The sequence below is a fragment of the Acinonyx jubatus genome, chromosome A3 (assembly GCF_027475565.1).
Source record: "Acinonyx jubatus isolate Ajub_Pintada_27869175 chromosome A3, VMU_Ajub_asm_v1.0, whole genome shotgun sequence".
Classification (NCBI taxonomy): domain Eukaryota; kingdom Metazoa; phylum Chordata; class Mammalia; order Carnivora; family Felidae; genus Acinonyx; species Acinonyx jubatus.
The window spans coordinates 112,175,267-112,194,432 of record NC_069388.1 but is presented as its reverse complement, the minus strand read 5'-3'; the positions used below and the strand labels follow the sequence as shown (position 1 = coordinate 112,194,432).

Genomic DNA, 19,166 nt, shown 5'->3' with positions numbered 1-19,166 from the left:
TGCAGTGCAGAAGGTTTTTATCTTGATGAGGTCCCAATAGTTCATTTTTGCTTTTAATCCCCCTGCCTTTGGGGATGTGTCAAGTAAGAAATTGCTGCAGCTGAGGTCAGAGAGGTTTTTTCCTGCTTTCTCCTCTAGGGTTTTGATGGTTTCCTGTTTCACATTCAGGTCCTTTATCCATTTTGAGGTTTTTTTTGTGAATAGTGTAAGAAAGTGGTCTAGTTTCATTCTTCTGCATGTTGCTGTCCAGCTCTCCCAGCACCATTTGTTAAAAAGACTGTCTTTTTTCCATTGGATATTCTTTCCTGCTTTGTCAAAGATGAGTTGGCCATACTTTTGTGGGTCTAATTCTGGGATTTCTATTCTATTCTGTTGGTCTGTGTGTCTGTTTTTGTGCCATATGCTAACTAATTTGGATGTAAATTTAAAAAATAAAAAGTAAAACTAAAAAAGAAATAAAATAAAATAAAAAATAAATAAAAGCTGTTAGCATGGTAAGGCCCCTACTGACCTCACTGGCCATCCATCTGTCTATATTTGCCTGTTCCTACTTCTGATGCTGTGTCAGGACTTTCACACCCTTGCACATGCTGCTTCCACTGTCTGTGATACCTTCCTCCCATCATTTCACTCGTCTTTGAAGGGTCAGCTCATATGTCTCTTTTTCTATTTTATAATCCTTTCTGGATTATCCCTACCTCGGGAGGCTTGTCACTCACTCCTTTGTGCATCCCTGATACCCTATAGGACTTCTCCTTTACTCCCAGATTGCTTTATTTTCTTTACATGGTTATCTCCTGCTATTTCAAAGGTAGGGGCTAGGTCTTACCTCATGTTTCTATTGCCAGCATGTGGGAAAAAGTAAAAAACAACACAAATAAAACAAAAACAAAACATGATCAGCTTGTAATCATTGGCATTGGCATTGGCATTTTGGTCTGTCTTATTAACAGAACAGTCTGAACTACTGATGAGTGTTGCACTTCAGTGACAATATTCCTCTAACAAATTCCCATAGAATCTCACCTTGTGTAATTCCTGAGGAATTTCAAAAATTCTTGGTAACAATTGGAAAATTATTATTTATAGGAAAATTGTTGGATGAGATACATTAGCCTTCTCTGTATCAGAAATTGTAAGTTGAAGGTTTTTGTTTGTCACAACAAATGAATATATATGAAACCTTTCTCGTTGACAAGTAGATTGAAAATACATAATGAGGAAATGGTCACATTTTTTTTCTTCACCATCTCTTCATGCTGCTTAACATAATTATTATTTTCCACCAAACTTGGCAAGAAAGGATTCTGAAAACTTATTTATTTATTTATTTTGAGACACTCTCTTTGCCAGTGGTGGCCACTTGTGATCAAAGTCCTGTTGCATTAGACAATGTTTTGGAAGATTGAATTGTAAGAAGCCCAGTGACGCATATATTTGAGATTTAGAATTGTTTTTTCCTTTTAGTAATTATTTTGCTGTGGACACTGCTTCTGCCATAGCCATTGCTCTGATGACATTTGGCACTATGTATCCCATGAGCGTGTACAGTGGCAAAGTATTACTGCAGGTAAGGGTCCTTTTTCAATGCGCATGCTTAATATTAGCCAGTTTTTTCTACCAGAGAATAAAATTATATGTTCTCTTCTACCAGATTATAAAATTTTTAGCTATTAGAAGGCCCTGTTAGAAATGAACTCAAACAGTGATATCTGAAATCTATACAGTAAGAAGCAGAGGAAATTCTCTTGGCTCATAAAATATGTACAGATCTTCCTGTATTTATAATATAAGACAAAATCAGAAGCTAAAAATATTTTGCCCTTAATAATGTTTCAAGTAAAAACAGTGTTACTTAGAAATATTTTTTACCTATTTATTTTCCCGCAATAAATATGCTTTGGCTATTATATAGTTTGGTTGTGATTGTTTTCTTATTTCCTGTCATTGAATTAGTGAGACTTCTAAATTTCAAACTTAAAATCGAAAATGACAAATTACTCCTTATTTAAACAATAGAAACACCTGGAGACAAGGCCCTGAATGCAAAGGTAGTTTCCCAGGGATGGATGTGTATGTAAGCACTGCTTTCCTTGTGTCTTACCCTCATGCCCTTTCTAAAACTTAGGGGCAGTAGTTTTATCTCCAGAAACTGTAGTAACAATAAGATAATAGTTGTGTCATGCTGTGCCATACAAAAGATTTTTACTTGGTTGGCTGATTCTTCAAGAGTTGTTTGGGTGTAGAGATAAAAAATAAGCATGGGCTGATGGTTGATGTTGTCCCACTAGTGGAGCCAACTGAAACCTCTCTTCTCTAAATCATGATAGGCTGTCAAACAAAGCAAAGGCTGGTATAAAATCCAACTTTTTATTTTCAGGACCACTGTGCAAAAATTCTTTTATCTCCGAAGTTATTCATATTTTATTTTATTTTTTTCTCCAGACAACGCCACCCCATGTTATTGGTCAGTTGGACAAACTTATAAGAGAGGTAAGGTAGAATAGAAAATAAAATCCTTTTAAATTATAATTAGAGAATGGAAAGAATGGGTATAAATGATACTTTACTCAGCCCTATCTCTATTTTATTTTAGGGGAGTTTGTGTTCTTTATACTAAATAACACAGTAGTAGATATAAAATAGTGACAAAAGTATAAAAATTTGAGGAATTGCTCAGTCTGGAAACTTGAAGTAAATGTGGAAGGGAAGGTAATGGTCTAGAGACCACACTACTAGCTGTGTTAATGCTATGGTTTTTATGCGTCTATATTCAAATCTAGGATTTTGATAGAAGTCAAAAACTACTTTTACATGTTGATTGCTTCATCACTTAACATTGATTTGTGAGTTTAGATTTTGTATTGTATAAATACCCACCAGCTTACTAATTGAAGGAATAAGATAATGTAATTATTTGGATTTTGAGAATATTTCAAACTATTGATTGTTGGTATCACAAAGGCCACTATTTATCAATATAGCTGGCTGTTTGTCTCAGCCTGTGTTATACCAATGGGACATACACTATATATCTGGTCTTGGAATTTCCTCTTGGTCCACATTCACGTAACATCCTGTGTTGTGCAGAAATTTGCTAAAAGAAAGAAATGATAGAGAAGAGTCCCCAAAAGGGGGAAAAAATCTAATACCACCAGTGCTGGATATAAATATGTGACATACTCACAAAATGAAAAGAACCATCCGCTGTCGAACAAGGTGGTGGTGAGGGTAGGTGGTAAACACCTGATTCTAAAAGGATTGGGCCAGACGAGAAACGGAACACAAGGCCTTGGCTCACTACTGAACAAGTAAAATGATACCTTGAGTGGTCTAGGACTTCTCTTGGCTAATGAGTGTCTTCATGCAGGATTTGGCCAGGTCATTTCTAGGCTTAGGTCAAGTCCATATTGTGACTGAACTGTGTTGGATATGTCAAATATAAACAGCCCAGTTTCTTTGTTTTTGATTAGGTATCTACCTTGGATGGAGTTTTAGAAGTTCGAAATGAGCATTTTTGGACCCTAGGTTTTGGCTCACTGGTATGTTTTCCATATTAATATAGTTGTAATTTAAAACATAGTTTATATTAACTAACTTGGATGTAGATTAAACAATAAAAAATTAAATAAATAAGTGAAACATAGTTTATAATTTTTAAAACTAAAGAAAGTACTTCTTCAAATTAAAAAAAATGTTTTAATGTTTATTTTTTGAGAGAGAGAGAGAGACAGACAGAGCATGAGAGGGGGAGGAGCAGAGAGAGAGGGAGACACAGAATCTGAAGCAGGCTCCAGAATCCAAGCTGTCAGCACAGAGCCCGATGTGGGGCCTGAACTCCCAAACTGCGAGATCATGACCTGAGCTGAAGTCAGATGCTTAACCAACTAAGCCACCCAAGAGCCCCAACTTCTTTAAATTTTTATAGAGCCTTTGATTACCATTTCTGTTTAATAGAGTCTAAAATGTAGATGGATTCAGTAACCTAATTGATATTAGTTGAGGGATATTTTTCTTATATTTTTTTTTCAAACTACTGTTAATGGTCTTTTTTTTTAAAGGTTTTTTTTTTTTTTTTTATGTTTATTTTTGAGAGACAGGGAGAGCGTGCATGCGTGGAGGTGGGGGCACAGAGAGGGAGACACAGAAATCCAAAGCAGGCTCCAGGCTCTGAGGTGTCAGCACAGACCCCCATGTGGGACATGCACTCACAAACCATGAGATCATGACCTGAGCCAAAGTCAAGACGCTTAACCAACTGAGCCACCCAGGCTCCCCCCCATGTTTTTGATATTAACCTTAAAAATAAGACCAGTTATTTTACTAGCAAAAATGAGTTTATTTTGGAATAGCAGAGAATTGCAATTCGCGATAAGCAAGCTACAACAAAACAATAGGCAAGTCTGAAGAACAAAGCAGAGGAACAGTCTGCTATAGAGGAAAGGGGGAAGTTGAAAGGACTGTTACAGATGAAAAATCCAGTGAAGTAAACCAGGAGTTCAAGTGTAGTGGCTTTCACTGCCTGAGTTGTATTAGTCTCTCATTGGCTGGGCTTTTGTCAGAGAAGGAGGAAGAAAACCTCTTTCCTCCTGTTGATGTTATAAAGAAGTAGCTAAAGTAGAATGGACTTTACCTCTCTTCCTGTTGAGTCTACAATTGACTCGGGGTAGTAGGGGTTGAGAGACCCTCCCTTTTGGCCTCCCATCTCCCATTTTAATAAGGTTTTCCTTTTATTAATTGTTGTGAATCCAGTCTGGACCTATTACCAGAGAGACAGTTATGGCATGGTTCCATTCCTGTGTCAGGAATGATGAGGAAAATACAGAAAAGTACTCTGGAAAAAAATTTAATCACCATAATCCCATCATATAGAGATGGCTGCCAGGATGTTTTCTTATTTATACTTACCTATTTTCTCTCCTTAGAAAACGAAACTATGTGGGGCCACTGGGTGGCTCAATCGGTTGAGCGCCAACTTTAGCTCAGGTCATAATCCCCCAGTTTGTGGGTTCCAGCCCTGCGTTGGGCTCTGTGCTGACAGCTCGGAGCCTGGAGCCTGCTTTGGATTCTGTGTCTCTCTCTCTCTGCCCCTCCCCTGCTCATGCTCTATCTCTCTCTCTCTCAAAAATAAATTAACATTAAAAAAAAATGAAACCATGCAGTTTGTATTTTGCTCTTTTCACTTAATATATCGTTTACAGTTTTCTATGCCACCAAATAATTACTTTTTTGGTCAAATATTTTTTTCTCTCTTTTTTAAAATTTTTGAATGCTTATTTGTTTCTGAGAGGGAGAGAGAGAGACAGAGTGCAAGCGGGGAAGGGTCAGAGAGAGAAGGAGACACAGAATCTGAAGCAGGCTCCAGGCTCTGAGCTGTCAGTACAGAGCCTAACGTGGAGCTTGAACTCACAGACTGCAAGATCGTGACCCAAGCCGAAGTCGGACGCTTAACTGACTGAGCCATCCAGGGGCCCTAATTTTTTTTCTCTTGAGTGTGACTTGATCTTTGCCTAGATACTCCAAGACTTTTTTTTTTTTTAAGTCCAGTAAGTAAGTTCACTGGACTATGTCTTGGTGTTGGTCATTTTGGGTCAGTTACTCCAGGTTTGCATTATAGCCTTGCAGTAATGTTACTGCAAAAAATTTGTTTTATCTTTCAGGAAAGTTTTCTTTAATTGTAATTATTAATATTTATTTTGTTCTCTTGCTTTTAGTATCTTCTTTGGGATCTACTATTGTAAGCACATTGTGTCTTTTATATTTATTTTCTTTCAGTTCCTTATTATATCTTCAGTTCCTTTGATTTTTAAAACTAGCCTTATCATCGCCTTTTATTCTCTCACAGTAGACCTGTATATTTATTTCCTTTTGTATTTGTTCTAGTCTAGTCTTCATTTCTTTTTCCTTTTTTTTTTTAAGTTTTTTTATTTTGAGAGAGAGCAAGTGAGCGAGGGGCAGAGAGAGAGAGGGAGAGAGAATCCCAAGCAGGCTCCACACAGTCAGTGCAGTGCCCGATGTGGGGCTCGAACTCACAAACCATGAGATCATGACCTTTGCCAAAATCAAGAGCAGGATGCTCAATGGACTGACCCACCCAGGCGCCCCTAGTCTGGTCTTCATTTCTCAAGTGATTATTTTTCTTGTTGTTGTCTCATTTTTGAGGTATTTTTTTTTTTAATGTTTAGTTTTGAGAGAGAGAGAGAGATAGTGCGAGCAGGGGAGGGGCAGAGAGAGAAGACACAGAACCCGAAGTAGGCTTCAGGCTCTGAGCTGTCAGCACAGAGCTCAACATGGGGCTTGAACTCAGGAGCTGTGAGATCATGACCTGAGCTGAAGTTGGACGTTTAACCAACTGAGCCACCTAGGGCCCCTCATTTTTGAGGTTTTTGAATGCTGAGTGATACTGTTTTATGTGTTTCATGTCTTTCAGCTTCTTTTGAAAAAGTAGGTCATAGTTCTCATGTGTTTTATAGGTGACTCTTTTGGGCAATCCTTTGTAATCTGTTTTTTTCTTACAATAGCTTTGTGTGCGATTTGGAATCAGTCCTTTTCTGTTTCTCCTTTTTATGCAAAATTGTTTTCCTGAATTTTAAAATAAGGAGTGGTTAGGGTAGTGTGTTTGAATTTATGGTTCTAAAGCTCCCTCTTCTGATTGAGTGTGTGAAGTGAAAGTTTTTTCTTTCTCCTGGGTCTTTACCTGCCATTTGTATCTGCTCTTTGTTATCTCTTGTTTCTGCTGTGTTGCTCAATTTGGATTCTGTTCCCAGTTGTTTTTTCTTAATGTGGGGCTTTCTACTGGCAGGGAGCTTGCTTGCTTACTTTGGAGAGCTCACAGGGCTTAGGCTGCTCCAGCTCTTCAGATCTTACGGCCAACTCAGTGTACTCACCCACTATTGAAATGTGCAAATCCCCTCCCAGTTTCCCAGCTGCCTTTCTCAAATTTGCTGCCCTAGATTTCCATTGAGTACAGGTTAGCTGCTTTGAGGTTTTTAGGTCCATCAGATATCCTGTTGCTTCCTCCTTCACAGGTGCTGATACCTTGCAGGTCTCACACCTTAGGATTAGGGTGATTAGGATTTCTTGGGAAAACCATGTTATCTAGTTTCTTAATAGATGTTGTCCATAGGTTTTTGGGGTTGATGTCTTAATTTCGGTTTTTCTGGGCATATTTGGGGGAATTTCCAAAAAGTGCCACCATTACTGCTGTCTTTGAAGAATCCCAACATAATTTTTAATGGCTGCAGTTTTACATTATTTTAATATGCCATCATTTACTTAATCACTCCCTTAATGGCATTCCATTTTTCCCTTATAAACAGAGCTAGGATGAACATTTTTGTGGAATCATCTTTGCACATACTTGTGATTATTCCTTAAGATTAATTTTTAGAAGTGGTTTTGTGAGTCAAAGGATATTCACACTGGGGTGCCTAGCTGGCTCAGTCAGTATTGCATGTGACTCTTGAACTTGGGGTTGTGAGTTCGAGCCCCACATTGGGTGTAGAGATTAGTTAAAAATAAAATTTTTTTTAAAAAAAGGATATCCACATTTTCATGGCTTTTGATTGCAGCCAATTACTTTCCAAAAATGGCTATACCAATTTACATTCCTTTAGGAACACAGTTTGTCTTTAATCATTCTTTTAATTTTACCGATCTTAATAACATAGAAGGTAAGTGTTTATTTAGGTGGGTGGCTTATCCACACAAAGAATTAGGTCACCCAGCTGTTCAGAACATGGCCATCTAACCACTACCCCCAGGTAGTACCTAATTAAGACTAAGGAAAAATAAAACAAGCTTTTGAGCTCCAAGAGTAGTTGTCACAAAAGCCATAAATTAATGCAAACACCATAGTCACAGCAGATTCTGTTCAAGCTCCTGCTCAGAAATGGTTTTCATTTATTTTAATTGCTTTAATTTCTGTAGCAGACTGGAAGAGGTTACAGTGTCTTTTATAGTTTTGTCTAGTGATAACTGTGAGATGGTAGTGGCCAAGAAAAGGAAAAAATCAAAGGTGACTGCATTTCTAAACATGCCTTGTCTTTCATAATAAACTAGAAATCAAATTCAAGCATTAGATATTTTCTCCATCTTATGATTGACAGTCACTACTGTTAAAGTCATAGATTCAGACACATTGTAAATAAAACAACTACTTGTATTTGACTAATTTATGTGAAACTTATTCTTCGTTATAGTTTTTTATCTTGAAAATCTGAGTTTATCTAGAAATCAGCATTGAGTCTGCTGGACATTTTGTTTCATTTTACTTACTATTTATTTTTACTTAAGTTTCATTATGCAAATGGTACCTGATTCTTAGAAAAATTGTAACTAAGTCAAAGAGAAGCGAACAAAAAACCTTTAATAATTATACTATCTAGAGATAAGTGTTGTCACTCTTGGCTATTTTTCTCTCTGTGTATGTTTTAAACGAAATAGAATCATTTAAAAACATAATGTATGATAAATATCTTTTCAGTAAACAGACTTCTAGCCATCATTGTAAAGCCTGGGGTTCTCTATCCTCATAGTAACCCAGGCTGGAAACCCTGAGATCATCTTTGATGAGTCAGTCCATCTCCCTCATCCACTACATCCAATTGGGTATCAAGTTCCCCCACATCTAACCCAGGGAAACTCATGAATCCATCTGTCCCTTTCTGATCCCATTATATTTGTCCTGTTGTGCCCTCTTCATTTCTAACCTAGAGTGTTGCAGTCATTTTTTACCTAATTACCAGTCATTCATACCTATACTTTTTCTGAACTGTATTTCTGATTGATTGCTACTATTAAACTCCATATCATGATTTTTAGAGTTCTCTGCTAGCCTTTCTTTTAACCTTACTACCCGTTTTTCTTTCTTTTTTCCATCCTTCTTTCTTTTCTTTTCTCTCTTTCATTATTTTTCTGCCCCCTGAAATATTTGTACTTCTTTATATATTAGTAATACTGCTTATTCTGTCCGAACATGCCATGCATTTTAATTGCTGTTCTCTCAGCTTAGAATATCTGTCTCCACTTTTGAAAATTACATTTCACCATCAACCCTGGATCACATGCCATCTTCTTTACAAATCTTCCTTAATTTGAATTAGCAGCTCTCTTTTCTGCTCTTCCATTGAATTTTCTATATACGTTATATTCTGCATTAGGCTATAACATGCCTGTCTTCCTCCCACATATATATTTTTTTCATATATTTTAAAAAGACACATTTTATTTAGTCACATAATTTTATCAACTCTTCACATTGACAGTCACTGCTGAGTAGTCTTCAAGGAATATCAAGACATGATACTTTCTCTTGTTTAAAAGAAAACACCAAGTACAGTTACAGCCAAATCATAAATAAAATATTTATTTCTAGGGGAATTTTCAATGGTATAATTTTAAGTATCTCTTTCTTATGATGTTTCCCCTTTTAGGCCGGATCAGTGCATGTAAGAATTCGACGGGATGCAAATGAACAAATGGTTCTTGCTCATGTGACCAACAGGCTGTACACTCTAGTGTCTACTTTGACCGTTCAAATTTTCAAGGATGATTGGATTAGACCTGCCTTACTGTCTGGGCCTGTTGCAGCCAATGTCCTAAACTTTTCAGATCATCACATAATTCCAATGCCTCCTTTAAAGGGTAGTGATGATTCAAACCCTGTTACGTCGACTCCAGCTAAACCTAGTAGTCCACCTCCAGAATTTTCATTTAACACCCCTGGAAAAAACGTGAGCCCAGTCATTCTGCTCAACACCCAAACAAGACCTTCTGGTTTGGGTCTTAATCATGGACACACACCTTACAGTAGTAGCTTGCTTAATCAAGGACTTGGAGTTCCAGGAATTGGAGTAACCCAAGGATTCAGGACTGGTTTTACAAATATGCCAAGTAGATACGGAGCTAACAATAGAACTGGACAACCAAGACCATGATGTACTGCAATCTAACTTATTTTTATGAGGAACATTGACTCCTTGATTCCATTTTATTTACTAATCCAGTTGTGCACCGACTGTTCAATCGTTTACTCTAAATGATAGAGAATAGTAGGTTTGTTCACATTACATGAAACTGATGAAAGTACCTTTTTGTAAATGTATTTGGGGCTGTGAGAACCTTCTAAATGTTATAGGGTTTGAAATTTAGGCTTCCTTTAGAAAGCGTGTTTCTCTGAATTTAAATTTTGTTATTAGCTTTTGTAGTTGATTGCAGTGTGATAGACATTATAAGAGAACCACTTGATGGAGCAAATCTGTCACATTACTAAAAGTATAATATTTTCTTCAATGAAATTTATAAACATGCTTCTTGAATAATGACATACATTTTAAGAATGGAAAAAAACATCCATTCTGAAAGTAAAAGTCTCTTTTATAGTTTTCCAAACTTAATTGCTACATTTTTTTTGAGGTCCTCTTGATTTATGTCTTGCAAAAGAAAGAAAAAGTTTTTATCAAAAATTTTAAAGCATATTCTGTCTAGCATAATTTGAAATTTTTAATTATCAAAAATTTTTTAGTTTTTTCATTAAAATATTTCAGTACACTTATAAATAGTCTGTGGTTCTCAAAGTGTTTTATTTTGGTTAAATGAATACCAAATCCTTTGGTAACATGCAGTGAAGGAATCCAGTTTTCTATATAACATATAATCAAATTGATATAATGAAACAAAAACCCCCAAAGTACTGACATAATGATGGAATTTATCTTTTTTGTCACCTTTCCATTGGTTGACTTTACTCTCTCACTTTATTAACAAAATATATCAGATATATTACCAAAATATATAGAATTCCATGCATAATGTGGGATTTGATATCTTTTCAAAGTTGCATAAACAATTTGAGTTAACATTATATAATTTTACCAAAACATAATAGATCCTACGTTATAGAGTACAGTATTGTTATATCTGTAACAGGCAATTTCCAACTTATTTTGTTTTGCTGTGTCAAAATCATAAATTGTTAACTGTGATGAAGTGTGAGAATCGTGTGGATTATCTTGTTTTTTGATTATTTTCCAAATGCGGATGTTAAGGACTTGCCAACATGGTCAGTATTACTTATAAAAAGTATCACAAGCAGCAGTCACAAATTACCTGAGGTAATTTTTAAATTTAATCATGAGTTTTGTAATTAGAGTTTTAAAAAGGTATTTTGAGAGTGGCTTCGACTTTTCTGGAATCTAGTACTCCTGGAGATTTATGATTTTTCCAGCCATCAGCCAGCTATGTAGAGAAGATTTTTGTTTTTGTAGAATTTGCAAGTTGCTTCAATCAGCTCATCCTCTTTTAAATATGAGCAGCACTTCCAAATCTGATTTCACAGTGGAATAACATCCAAGAAGCCATCTTTGTCAAGCAGAGTTATAGTCATCCTGTAATAAGTGGCCATGTCCCAACTTTTGCTTGGTGAGGAGTTTGTCATTGTCTTTAATATCCGCAACCCTGTTCAGGCATTTGACCTGCTGAAGAAATAGAGCCCACACTGCCTTGACTTCTGGGAAAAATGAAATTTTGTAAATGTAATAAGGCAATCTGTTCCTTGTCCTTTGTCTTATGTTCTCCAACTATTAGTATACCTATTATTGGTCTACTATTACAGGGTGATTTTTCCTCCATTGACCTCATCTAAGTGGGTCACGCATGAAATCTGAAGAACTGCCACGTACTGAGTGATGATTAAGAGGTATGTGCTGCCCCCCTCCCCGCCACCGCCGCATGTCTTCTCCATTCTCATGGGATTTTTAAAGTGTACAGAACACAATTCTGCATGAAGTTAAATGCCTGTTTCCTCATCACCCATTCAGAGGCAACACCTGTGTAGTTGTCCCACCAAAGGTGCTTTGATACCCACCTCCACTGTTTAAGAAGTTTGCTGTGGGTTTTGGAGGAATTGGCTCTACTTCCTGAAATTCACTGATGCCAACTGCTATAGGTGACATTGGTCCATTCATGATTATATAAAGAAGTCTTATTTGCCAAGCTCTGGCCAGATTCTGGACATGAAAACAAGAAACTTGGCCAACCTAGGACTATGGGCAATAGCCTTGCTGGTAAATCTTGCCACAGAGTCACTTGAAGCCAAACAAGGAAGTTTGAATTGAATATTTGGCCCATTGTTTGTGATTAAGAGCAAGTTCTATGGAGTGTAATTAACCCCGTCTCAGAAAACGCCATACTGTAATGGAAAAACACTGGACTAGAAGTCAGGAGATTTGGATTCTGATCATGACGCTGCCATTATGTAAGTATTTTGTTACCGTGGGCAAGTCATTTAACTTCTCTCTGCTTTATCATCTATAAAGTTGGGATGGGAATGGATTAGTTAATCTGTAAACTGTCAGCTCTAAATTTCCTTCCAGTGACTACCTCAGCATACAGGCCAAGTGTTACCTACACCAACACCCAAGCCATTAATTTGAGGTGCCATGAGTATAGAAGGTGAACTGCAGGTTAAACACCATTTAGGTTTTTGTTTATTTCACACTGGACTTAAATCTGTTAAGATTAAACAGATTTTTCTTGGACTTCTTTCTTTGTGGGGAAGGATTATTTTGGGTGGTATTGGTGAAAAGTTTAGGACAGGGTACCTTTAGCTTCCTCGGGTACAAAAGAATGGGGTACATTTTTCTTTCTTCCTTACTCTATAAAGATAACAGTTGGAAATACATACATGTATAAGCAAATGGGGAGGTCCTGAATATCAAGCCTCTGATTAAGCTGCTTGTGAACTGCCAGTTTTTTGCTTGACTAAAGACTGCTGATCTCTTTGGGAGTCTAATCTGCTTATATGAGAAAATGCTTTTTACATCCCAAATTGTTTGAATCACACTGTTTGAATAAAGAACGTACATAGAGTTTTCTCTCTGATCTTAAATAATTTTGGCTTGTTTTTTATTCAATAGCAATTTATTGGTAATTTAATTTAGTTCAGCAAATACTTGTCGCGTATCCAGTATGTGCCAGGCACTGTACTAAGTAAATATGCATACAGTATATCAATTTTTGTGACCTATTCCCAAGACCAATGGGAATACAAGGATAAACGATATCACTTCAACTACATGGTAATCCTACTTGTGATGAGACACAGAATAGCTCATGTTGTCCAACTGCCCCCCACTTGCTCCTCTTCTTTGCCTCATTTTCTTGGCATTCTCCTTTTATCCTCTTGCTTTTTTTTTCTTTTCTTTTCTTTTTTTTTTTTTTTTGAATAATGAAACTAAGGAAGCAAATTTCCATGGACGAGGCCAGCTACAGAGGTCATGATGTCACACATCATCCTGATACCAGGAGAGGAAGACAAAGTTTGGAAAGAGCAAGTTAGGCAGACACTGTTGAGAAGGATAATTTTTGTTTTAATGTTTATTTTGAGAAAGAGAGAAAGTGGTAGCAGGGAGGGGCAGAGAGAGAGGGAGAGAATCCCAAGCAGGCTGCACATTCAGCACTGAGGCCAATGCAGGGCTTGTTTTCACGAACCATGAAATCATGACCTGAGCCAAAATCAAGAGTCAGACACTTAACCGACTAAGCCACCTAGGCCCCCCAAGAAGAATAATTTTTAGGCTATATAATGGGTTGTCATATACATTCAGACTCTTGCACTGGATGAGCAAAGATTTTTAGGTCACCAGGCTGAAAGTAATGGGGTCCCCAGAGCATTCATGGGCTTAAGGTGACTTTTATTTAAGTTACTAGTTTAAAAGCACCTTTAATAACACTAATATCATCATCATCAAACTGCCACCCAACAAGCCTACCTTCTTGCAAAAAAGTTAACTTAGATAACACATGACCAAGTTTTCTGACTAATGCTGCATCAGGTAAAAATCTTGTAGTACTGAAGTCAAAAAAAACTAATTGCTTAAGATTCTGAAATACGTTCATGAAGCCAAGCCATCCATCACTGCTCACACAATTTCCTGCCAAATCCAGCTGCTGGAAGTTTTTCAGAGGTTTCTTTTCAAAGAATGCACCTGGGTGAAAAAATAGAAGTATGTTAGAAGTGAAATAATTTTTTAAGAGAAATGGCTGTTTGAACCAGTCCTTTGCTTCAGAAAGAAATTAGAATTCTCTATAGATAGGGCAGTGATTATGAATCTGTTCCATTATGTTTACAAGTTATATTTGTCCTAAAGTGTAAGGGAATCTGATAGATAGTAATTAGTAGCAATATAGCAAACCAATATAAATGAATTACATATTTTTTTACTTTTCCTGATTCTTCCAGGAAATGGAAAATTGCTTTAAAATTAAAGTGTGAGGGTCACCTGGGTGGTTCAGTCAGTTAAGCATCCGACTCTTGACTTCAGCTCAAGTCGTGATCCCAGGGTCATGGGATTAAGCCCTGCATTGGGCTCCACCCTGAGCATGGAGCCTGCTTTTAAGATTCTCTCTTTCCCTCCCTCTGCCCCTCTCCCACACTTGTGTTCTCTCTCTTTCTCTCAAATTAAAAAAAAAAAAAATGAGGTATGAGAGATGCTATTAAATATTTGTCACTGGTTTCAAAACTAGAGTCAGACTTCAATCTTAAGTCATTTCCTCTTCTTGAGAAGCAAATACTAACTGTTGTTTCTTTGGGTATGGAATGTTCCTAATCGTAAGATTAAGTGAGACCCTTTCAGTATCTCAAGATTTGGATCTTTGGGATTGCCTTTTTTTTTTTAATGCACCCTAGGCTCTTCAGGAACTTCTTCCATTCCTTACAGAATAGGGCACTCCTACAAAGAGAAGGTGGACATCCTAGCCATGAAGTCAAAGTCAAACTCTAAGGAGTAGAGGAGTCAAAAAAAGTAGGTTTCTGGGTCTGAAAGATTGCACAAAACAACACCCACCTGCCTAGACTTCTCGCTTTGGGACTATTAACAGAAGAGGGAAATAAAATTCTGTGTTCTGTAAGCCATGGTGTAGGTGGGTCTCTTGTTATACCAGCTTAAGCCTATGCCCAGCCTAACTCATATGTAGGGCCTCACTTTCTCCTCTCTTCCTCCTTCCCCTAGGAGCCCTTCTTTAATCCTTATAAGCAGCTTTCTCCCTGCTGTCTTGAACTTCATATTCATATCCACTCAGGCTCCTCCCCTTTTTTCATGTGCTTCCCAGCATAGCATGCACTCAGCCAAAATACTGGTTGCCACTTGTTGTGTCTCTGTATAAGGCTCCTTCCCTAAAGAGTAGCTTTTCTCCTTCTCTACTAGCAGGAGAACAGATCTTACCAACTCACAGGAACTTAACAGAGTAATTTAAAGCCAGAATGTTTTCCTAAGTGGATGGGAAGAAGGATTTCATCATGGCTTTGATTTGCATTTCCATGATGGCTGATGATTTTGAGCATCCTTTCTGGCTCATTGACGGTTTATATATCTTCTTTGGAGAAACGTCTATTCAGATCTTTTGCCTGTTTTAAAAATTGAGTTACTTGGGGCTCCTGGGTGGCTCAGTCAGTTAAGCATCTGACTCTTGATTTTGGCTCAGGTCATGATCTCATGGTTTGTGCATTCAGGCCCCACATCAGACTCTGCCCTGATGGCACAGAGCCTGCTTGGGATTCTCTCTCTCCCTCTTTGCCCCTCCCCTGCTTGTGCTCTGTCTCTCTAAACAAACAAACAAACAAACATTTTAAAAATTGAGTTGTCTTTTTATCAATGAGTTGTAAGAATTCTTTATATATTTTACACAATAATATAGAAAATAATGATTTGCAAAGTTTTTCTGCCATTCTGTGGGTTCTTTTTTCACTTTCTAGATGATGCCTTTTAAAGCACAATAGTTTGTGCTCTTGATGAAGTCCAGTTTATTTATTTTTTTCTTACTTGTGTTTGGATGTCCTATCTAAAGACTTTGCCTAACCTGAAGTCATGACAATTTACTCCTAGATTTTCTTCAGAATTTTTTATAGTTTCAGCTCTTACCTTTAGATCTTTGATGCATTTTGAGTTAATTTTTTTGTATGGTATGAGGTAGGGGTCCAAAATCATTCTCTTGCCTGTGGTTTTTCAGTGGATATATCTATCCTTATTCCAGTACCACACAGTCTTAATTACTGTAGCTTTGTAGTAAGTTTTAAAATTGGGAATAGTATGTATTTGAGTTTTGTTCTACTTTTCAAGATTGTTTTGGCTATTCTGGGTTCCTTGAGTATTCATATGAATTTTAAGATTAATTTGTCACTTTCTGGGAAAGAAGCCAGCCGAGATTTTGATAGGGATCACACTGAACCTGTATATCAATTTGGGGAGTATTGCCATCTTGGCAGTATAATGTCTTCTACTCCAGGACCATGGGATGTCTTTCAATCTATCTCTTGTTTAAAGTGGGGTGTGCCAGGCTTTCTATTGTAACTTTGTAATTTTCCCCTTTTTAATTGATAAATATCATAGGTGAGATACTAATAACCTTTTTCTCCTCAAAGTTTTGCCCACTGATTTTAGCTTCTGCCAGTTGATCTTTCCTGTAACAGTTACTACTTTGAGGATTCTCTAATAGTGAAACTAGCCAAAAAATGCCTCTCAGGTTAGTTTTTCTCTTTATCGAAAAAAGTTTAATTATATCTTCCATTTATATTATATCTATGGATTATTTAGATTTTCTCCTGATTCTTGAAACAGTTTGGTAAATTATATTTTTCTAAAACATGTCTTCCTTGTCTAAGCTTTCAAATTTGTTTGTGTCATAGTTGATGGGTTTCCATATCTTTTAAATCTCTGAGTTATCTATAATTATGACTCCTTTTTTGCCTTTGTGTGTGTGTGTATGTGTATAACACAAGCAGGGGAGGGGCAGAGAGAGGAGGACAGAGGATCTGAAGTGAGCTCTGCACTGACAGGCTGACAGCAGCCTGTCTCACAAACTCACAAACTATGAGATCATGACCTGAGGTAAAGTCAGACACTCAACCAACTGAGCCACCCAGGTGCCCCAATCCCTTTGATTTTTTAAACAAACTTTACTTTTTTAGAACAGTTTTAGATTTATAGGAAAATTGCAAGCCGTACACAGAATTCCCATACACTCCACACTCAGCTTCTCCTATTTTTTAAATTTTCTATTATCTTAGCATATCTGTTATAATCAATAAGCCAGTATTGATACTTATGTCGATAGTGTATTGAGATTTCTTTAGTTTTTACCAGTGTCTTTTTCTGTTCCAAGATCCCATCCAGGATTTCTCATTACCTTTAATCATCATGTCTCCTTAGGTTCTTCATAGAACTTCTTGTGACAATTTCTCAGACCCTCGTTTTTTATTACCTTGACAGTTTTGAGGACTTTTGGTATTTTGTAGGAGTTGTCTGATGTTTTTCTCATGATTGGATTGGGGTTATGCATTTGGGGAGGAAGATCACAGAAGCATAGAGTACCATTTTTATTATAGCATGTCCAGGGTGCATGCTGTCAGCATGATTTGTCACTGCTAAGATTCACCTTGATCATCTGGGTAAGGTGGTGGTCAGTTTATCCTCTGTAAAGCTACTCTTCTTCTCCCCGTTGTATACTATCACTGAGGAAGTCCCTATGTGCAGTCTGCACTTAAGCAGTGGGAGTTATACTCCACTTTCTTGTGGGCAAAGTTATCTACATAATTACTTGCAGTTCTGCATGAGAGATTTATCTCCTCCCCCATTTATTTATTTATTCAGTAATTTATTTATGTCACTATGGACTCATGGATATTTTATGCTTTGGGATATCATCCAATTCTTTATTTTATTTTTTAGTTGGTTTCTGTGTCACTTTGACTTCCTCCTGTTACTGTGGGTGGTTTTTGTTGTTTGTTTTTTGTTTCTATGTTTTGAGCACTTCCATACTTTTCTCACACTACAGGATGCTCTAGGCTTATACATTTCCTGCCCTAGTCCTAGAATCAGCCATTTTGTCAAAGTGCCCTGGTTCCTTTTATTAGAGAATGGTATTAGATTTCAAGATCTGGGTACAAGGAGTGCTTATGGCTTCTGAGGTATCATTGCTTCTAGGCCCTGTCAGCTGACAGAGCAAAGAATATGTGTATGTATATGTGTAACAAAAACTCAATTCATTCTACCTCCAGTTTCCTTCCTGTGTGTCTCCTTTACTGTGCATACAGAATACTTCAGACATTTCTGGTCGTCAAATGTGTGGAGGCTTTTCCCCCCACCAGGAAATTCTGTGCAACACCAGGTGGGTGTCCTACAAGTTAACTCAATTCTAGCACTGTCTACCTGGAAGGAGTGTCAGGTCCCACAGGTTAAGGGCTCAGTCCCACAAGACTGCTTCCATCCCACTTCAGATGCCAATCACAAGTAGTAGGTCCCCAGGTTATCCACAGCTTCTGTCTGCTTAAGCTACAAATTGGAGGTTCCCATATGCTCCTCCTCATGTTTGGTTAATTTAGTGTTACAGGAAACACTAGAACTCCAGGAAACACTTATATTTACCAGTTTATTAAATAATATGCAAAAGATACAGATGAACAGCCAGATGAAGAGATACATAGGGCAAGGTCTGGGAGGATCCTGAGCACAAGAACTCTGTCCCCATGGAGTCTGAGGTGCATCACCCTCCCAGTGTGGCTTTGTTTGCCAACCTGGAAACTCCCTTAATCCTGTACTGTTGGGACTTTATGTTCAGTTTATCATCTGTAAAGCTACCCTTCTCCCTTTGCTAACTATCACTGAGAAAGTCACTATCTACAGGCATGATAAATTGTTAACTCGGTTTCTAGCCCCTCTCTATTCTTTGGAGGATGACGGGTGGACATGAAAATTGCAAGCTTCTAATCATGGCTTGGTCTTTCTGGTGACCCATCCTGGAGCCATCCAGGAGCCCACCCAGAGTGTTATCACTTAGGAAGTTACAGAGGTTTCAGGCATTGTACCAGGAACTGGGGGCAGAGACCAATATTTATTTTCTATTATTTCACAGTATGCTATATATATTTTTTCTAGATGTAACCATATATATTAATGTAAACATGAAATGAGTCCATACTGATGTCTCCAATTCTAATCCATACCCACATGGATTATACTAGCCTTCTTCTCTTGCTGTAGATTCCTACCACAGCAATGAAAACCCTGGGTCCCACCATCTGCCATCCATTTACTTAATTATTCCAGTGTAAATGTATATAGCAGTATCAAAATAATCTATACTCCAACTGAATATAACTTTATAAGTTA

The 19,166-nt window shown here is 37.3% G+C and overlaps 2 protein-coding genes across 6 annotated transcripts in view; one reads left to right on the top strand and one right to left on the bottom strand.

Annotated features, from left to right (window-relative positions):
• SLC30A6 (solute carrier family 30 member 6) overlaps window positions 1-12,869 on the top strand; it is a 44,593-nt gene extending 31,724 nt beyond the window's left edge. For 3 of the 4 annotated variants that reach the window (XM_015064212.3, XM_053201036.1, XM_027033506.2), the window contains 4 exons: window positions 1,468-1,570; window positions 2,446-2,493; window positions 3,474-3,542; window positions 9,435-10,985. In XM_015064212.3, the coding sequence (XP_014919698.1) occupies window positions 1,468-1,570; window positions 2,446-2,493; window positions 3,474-3,542; window positions 9,435-9,938 (724 nt within the window). In that variant the 3' untranslated portion in view covers window positions 9,939-10,985. Of the gene's footprint in view, window positions 1-1,467; window positions 1,571-2,445; window positions 2,494-3,473; window positions 3,543-9,434 lie in introns of all 4 variants that reach the window. The other variant, XM_015064211.3, reaches the window with a different exon arrangement.
• NLRC4 (NLR family CARD domain containing 4) overlaps window positions 12,858-19,166 on the bottom strand; it is a 37,272-nt gene continuing 30,963 nt past the window's right edge. For both annotated transcript variants that reach the window (XM_053201035.1, XM_027033509.2), the window contains one exon: window positions 12,858-13,988. In XM_053201035.1, the coding sequence (XP_053057010.1) occupies window positions 13,699-13,988 (290 nt within the window). In that variant the 3' untranslated portion in view covers window positions 12,858-13,698. The remainder of the gene's footprint in view (window positions 13,989-19,166) is intronic.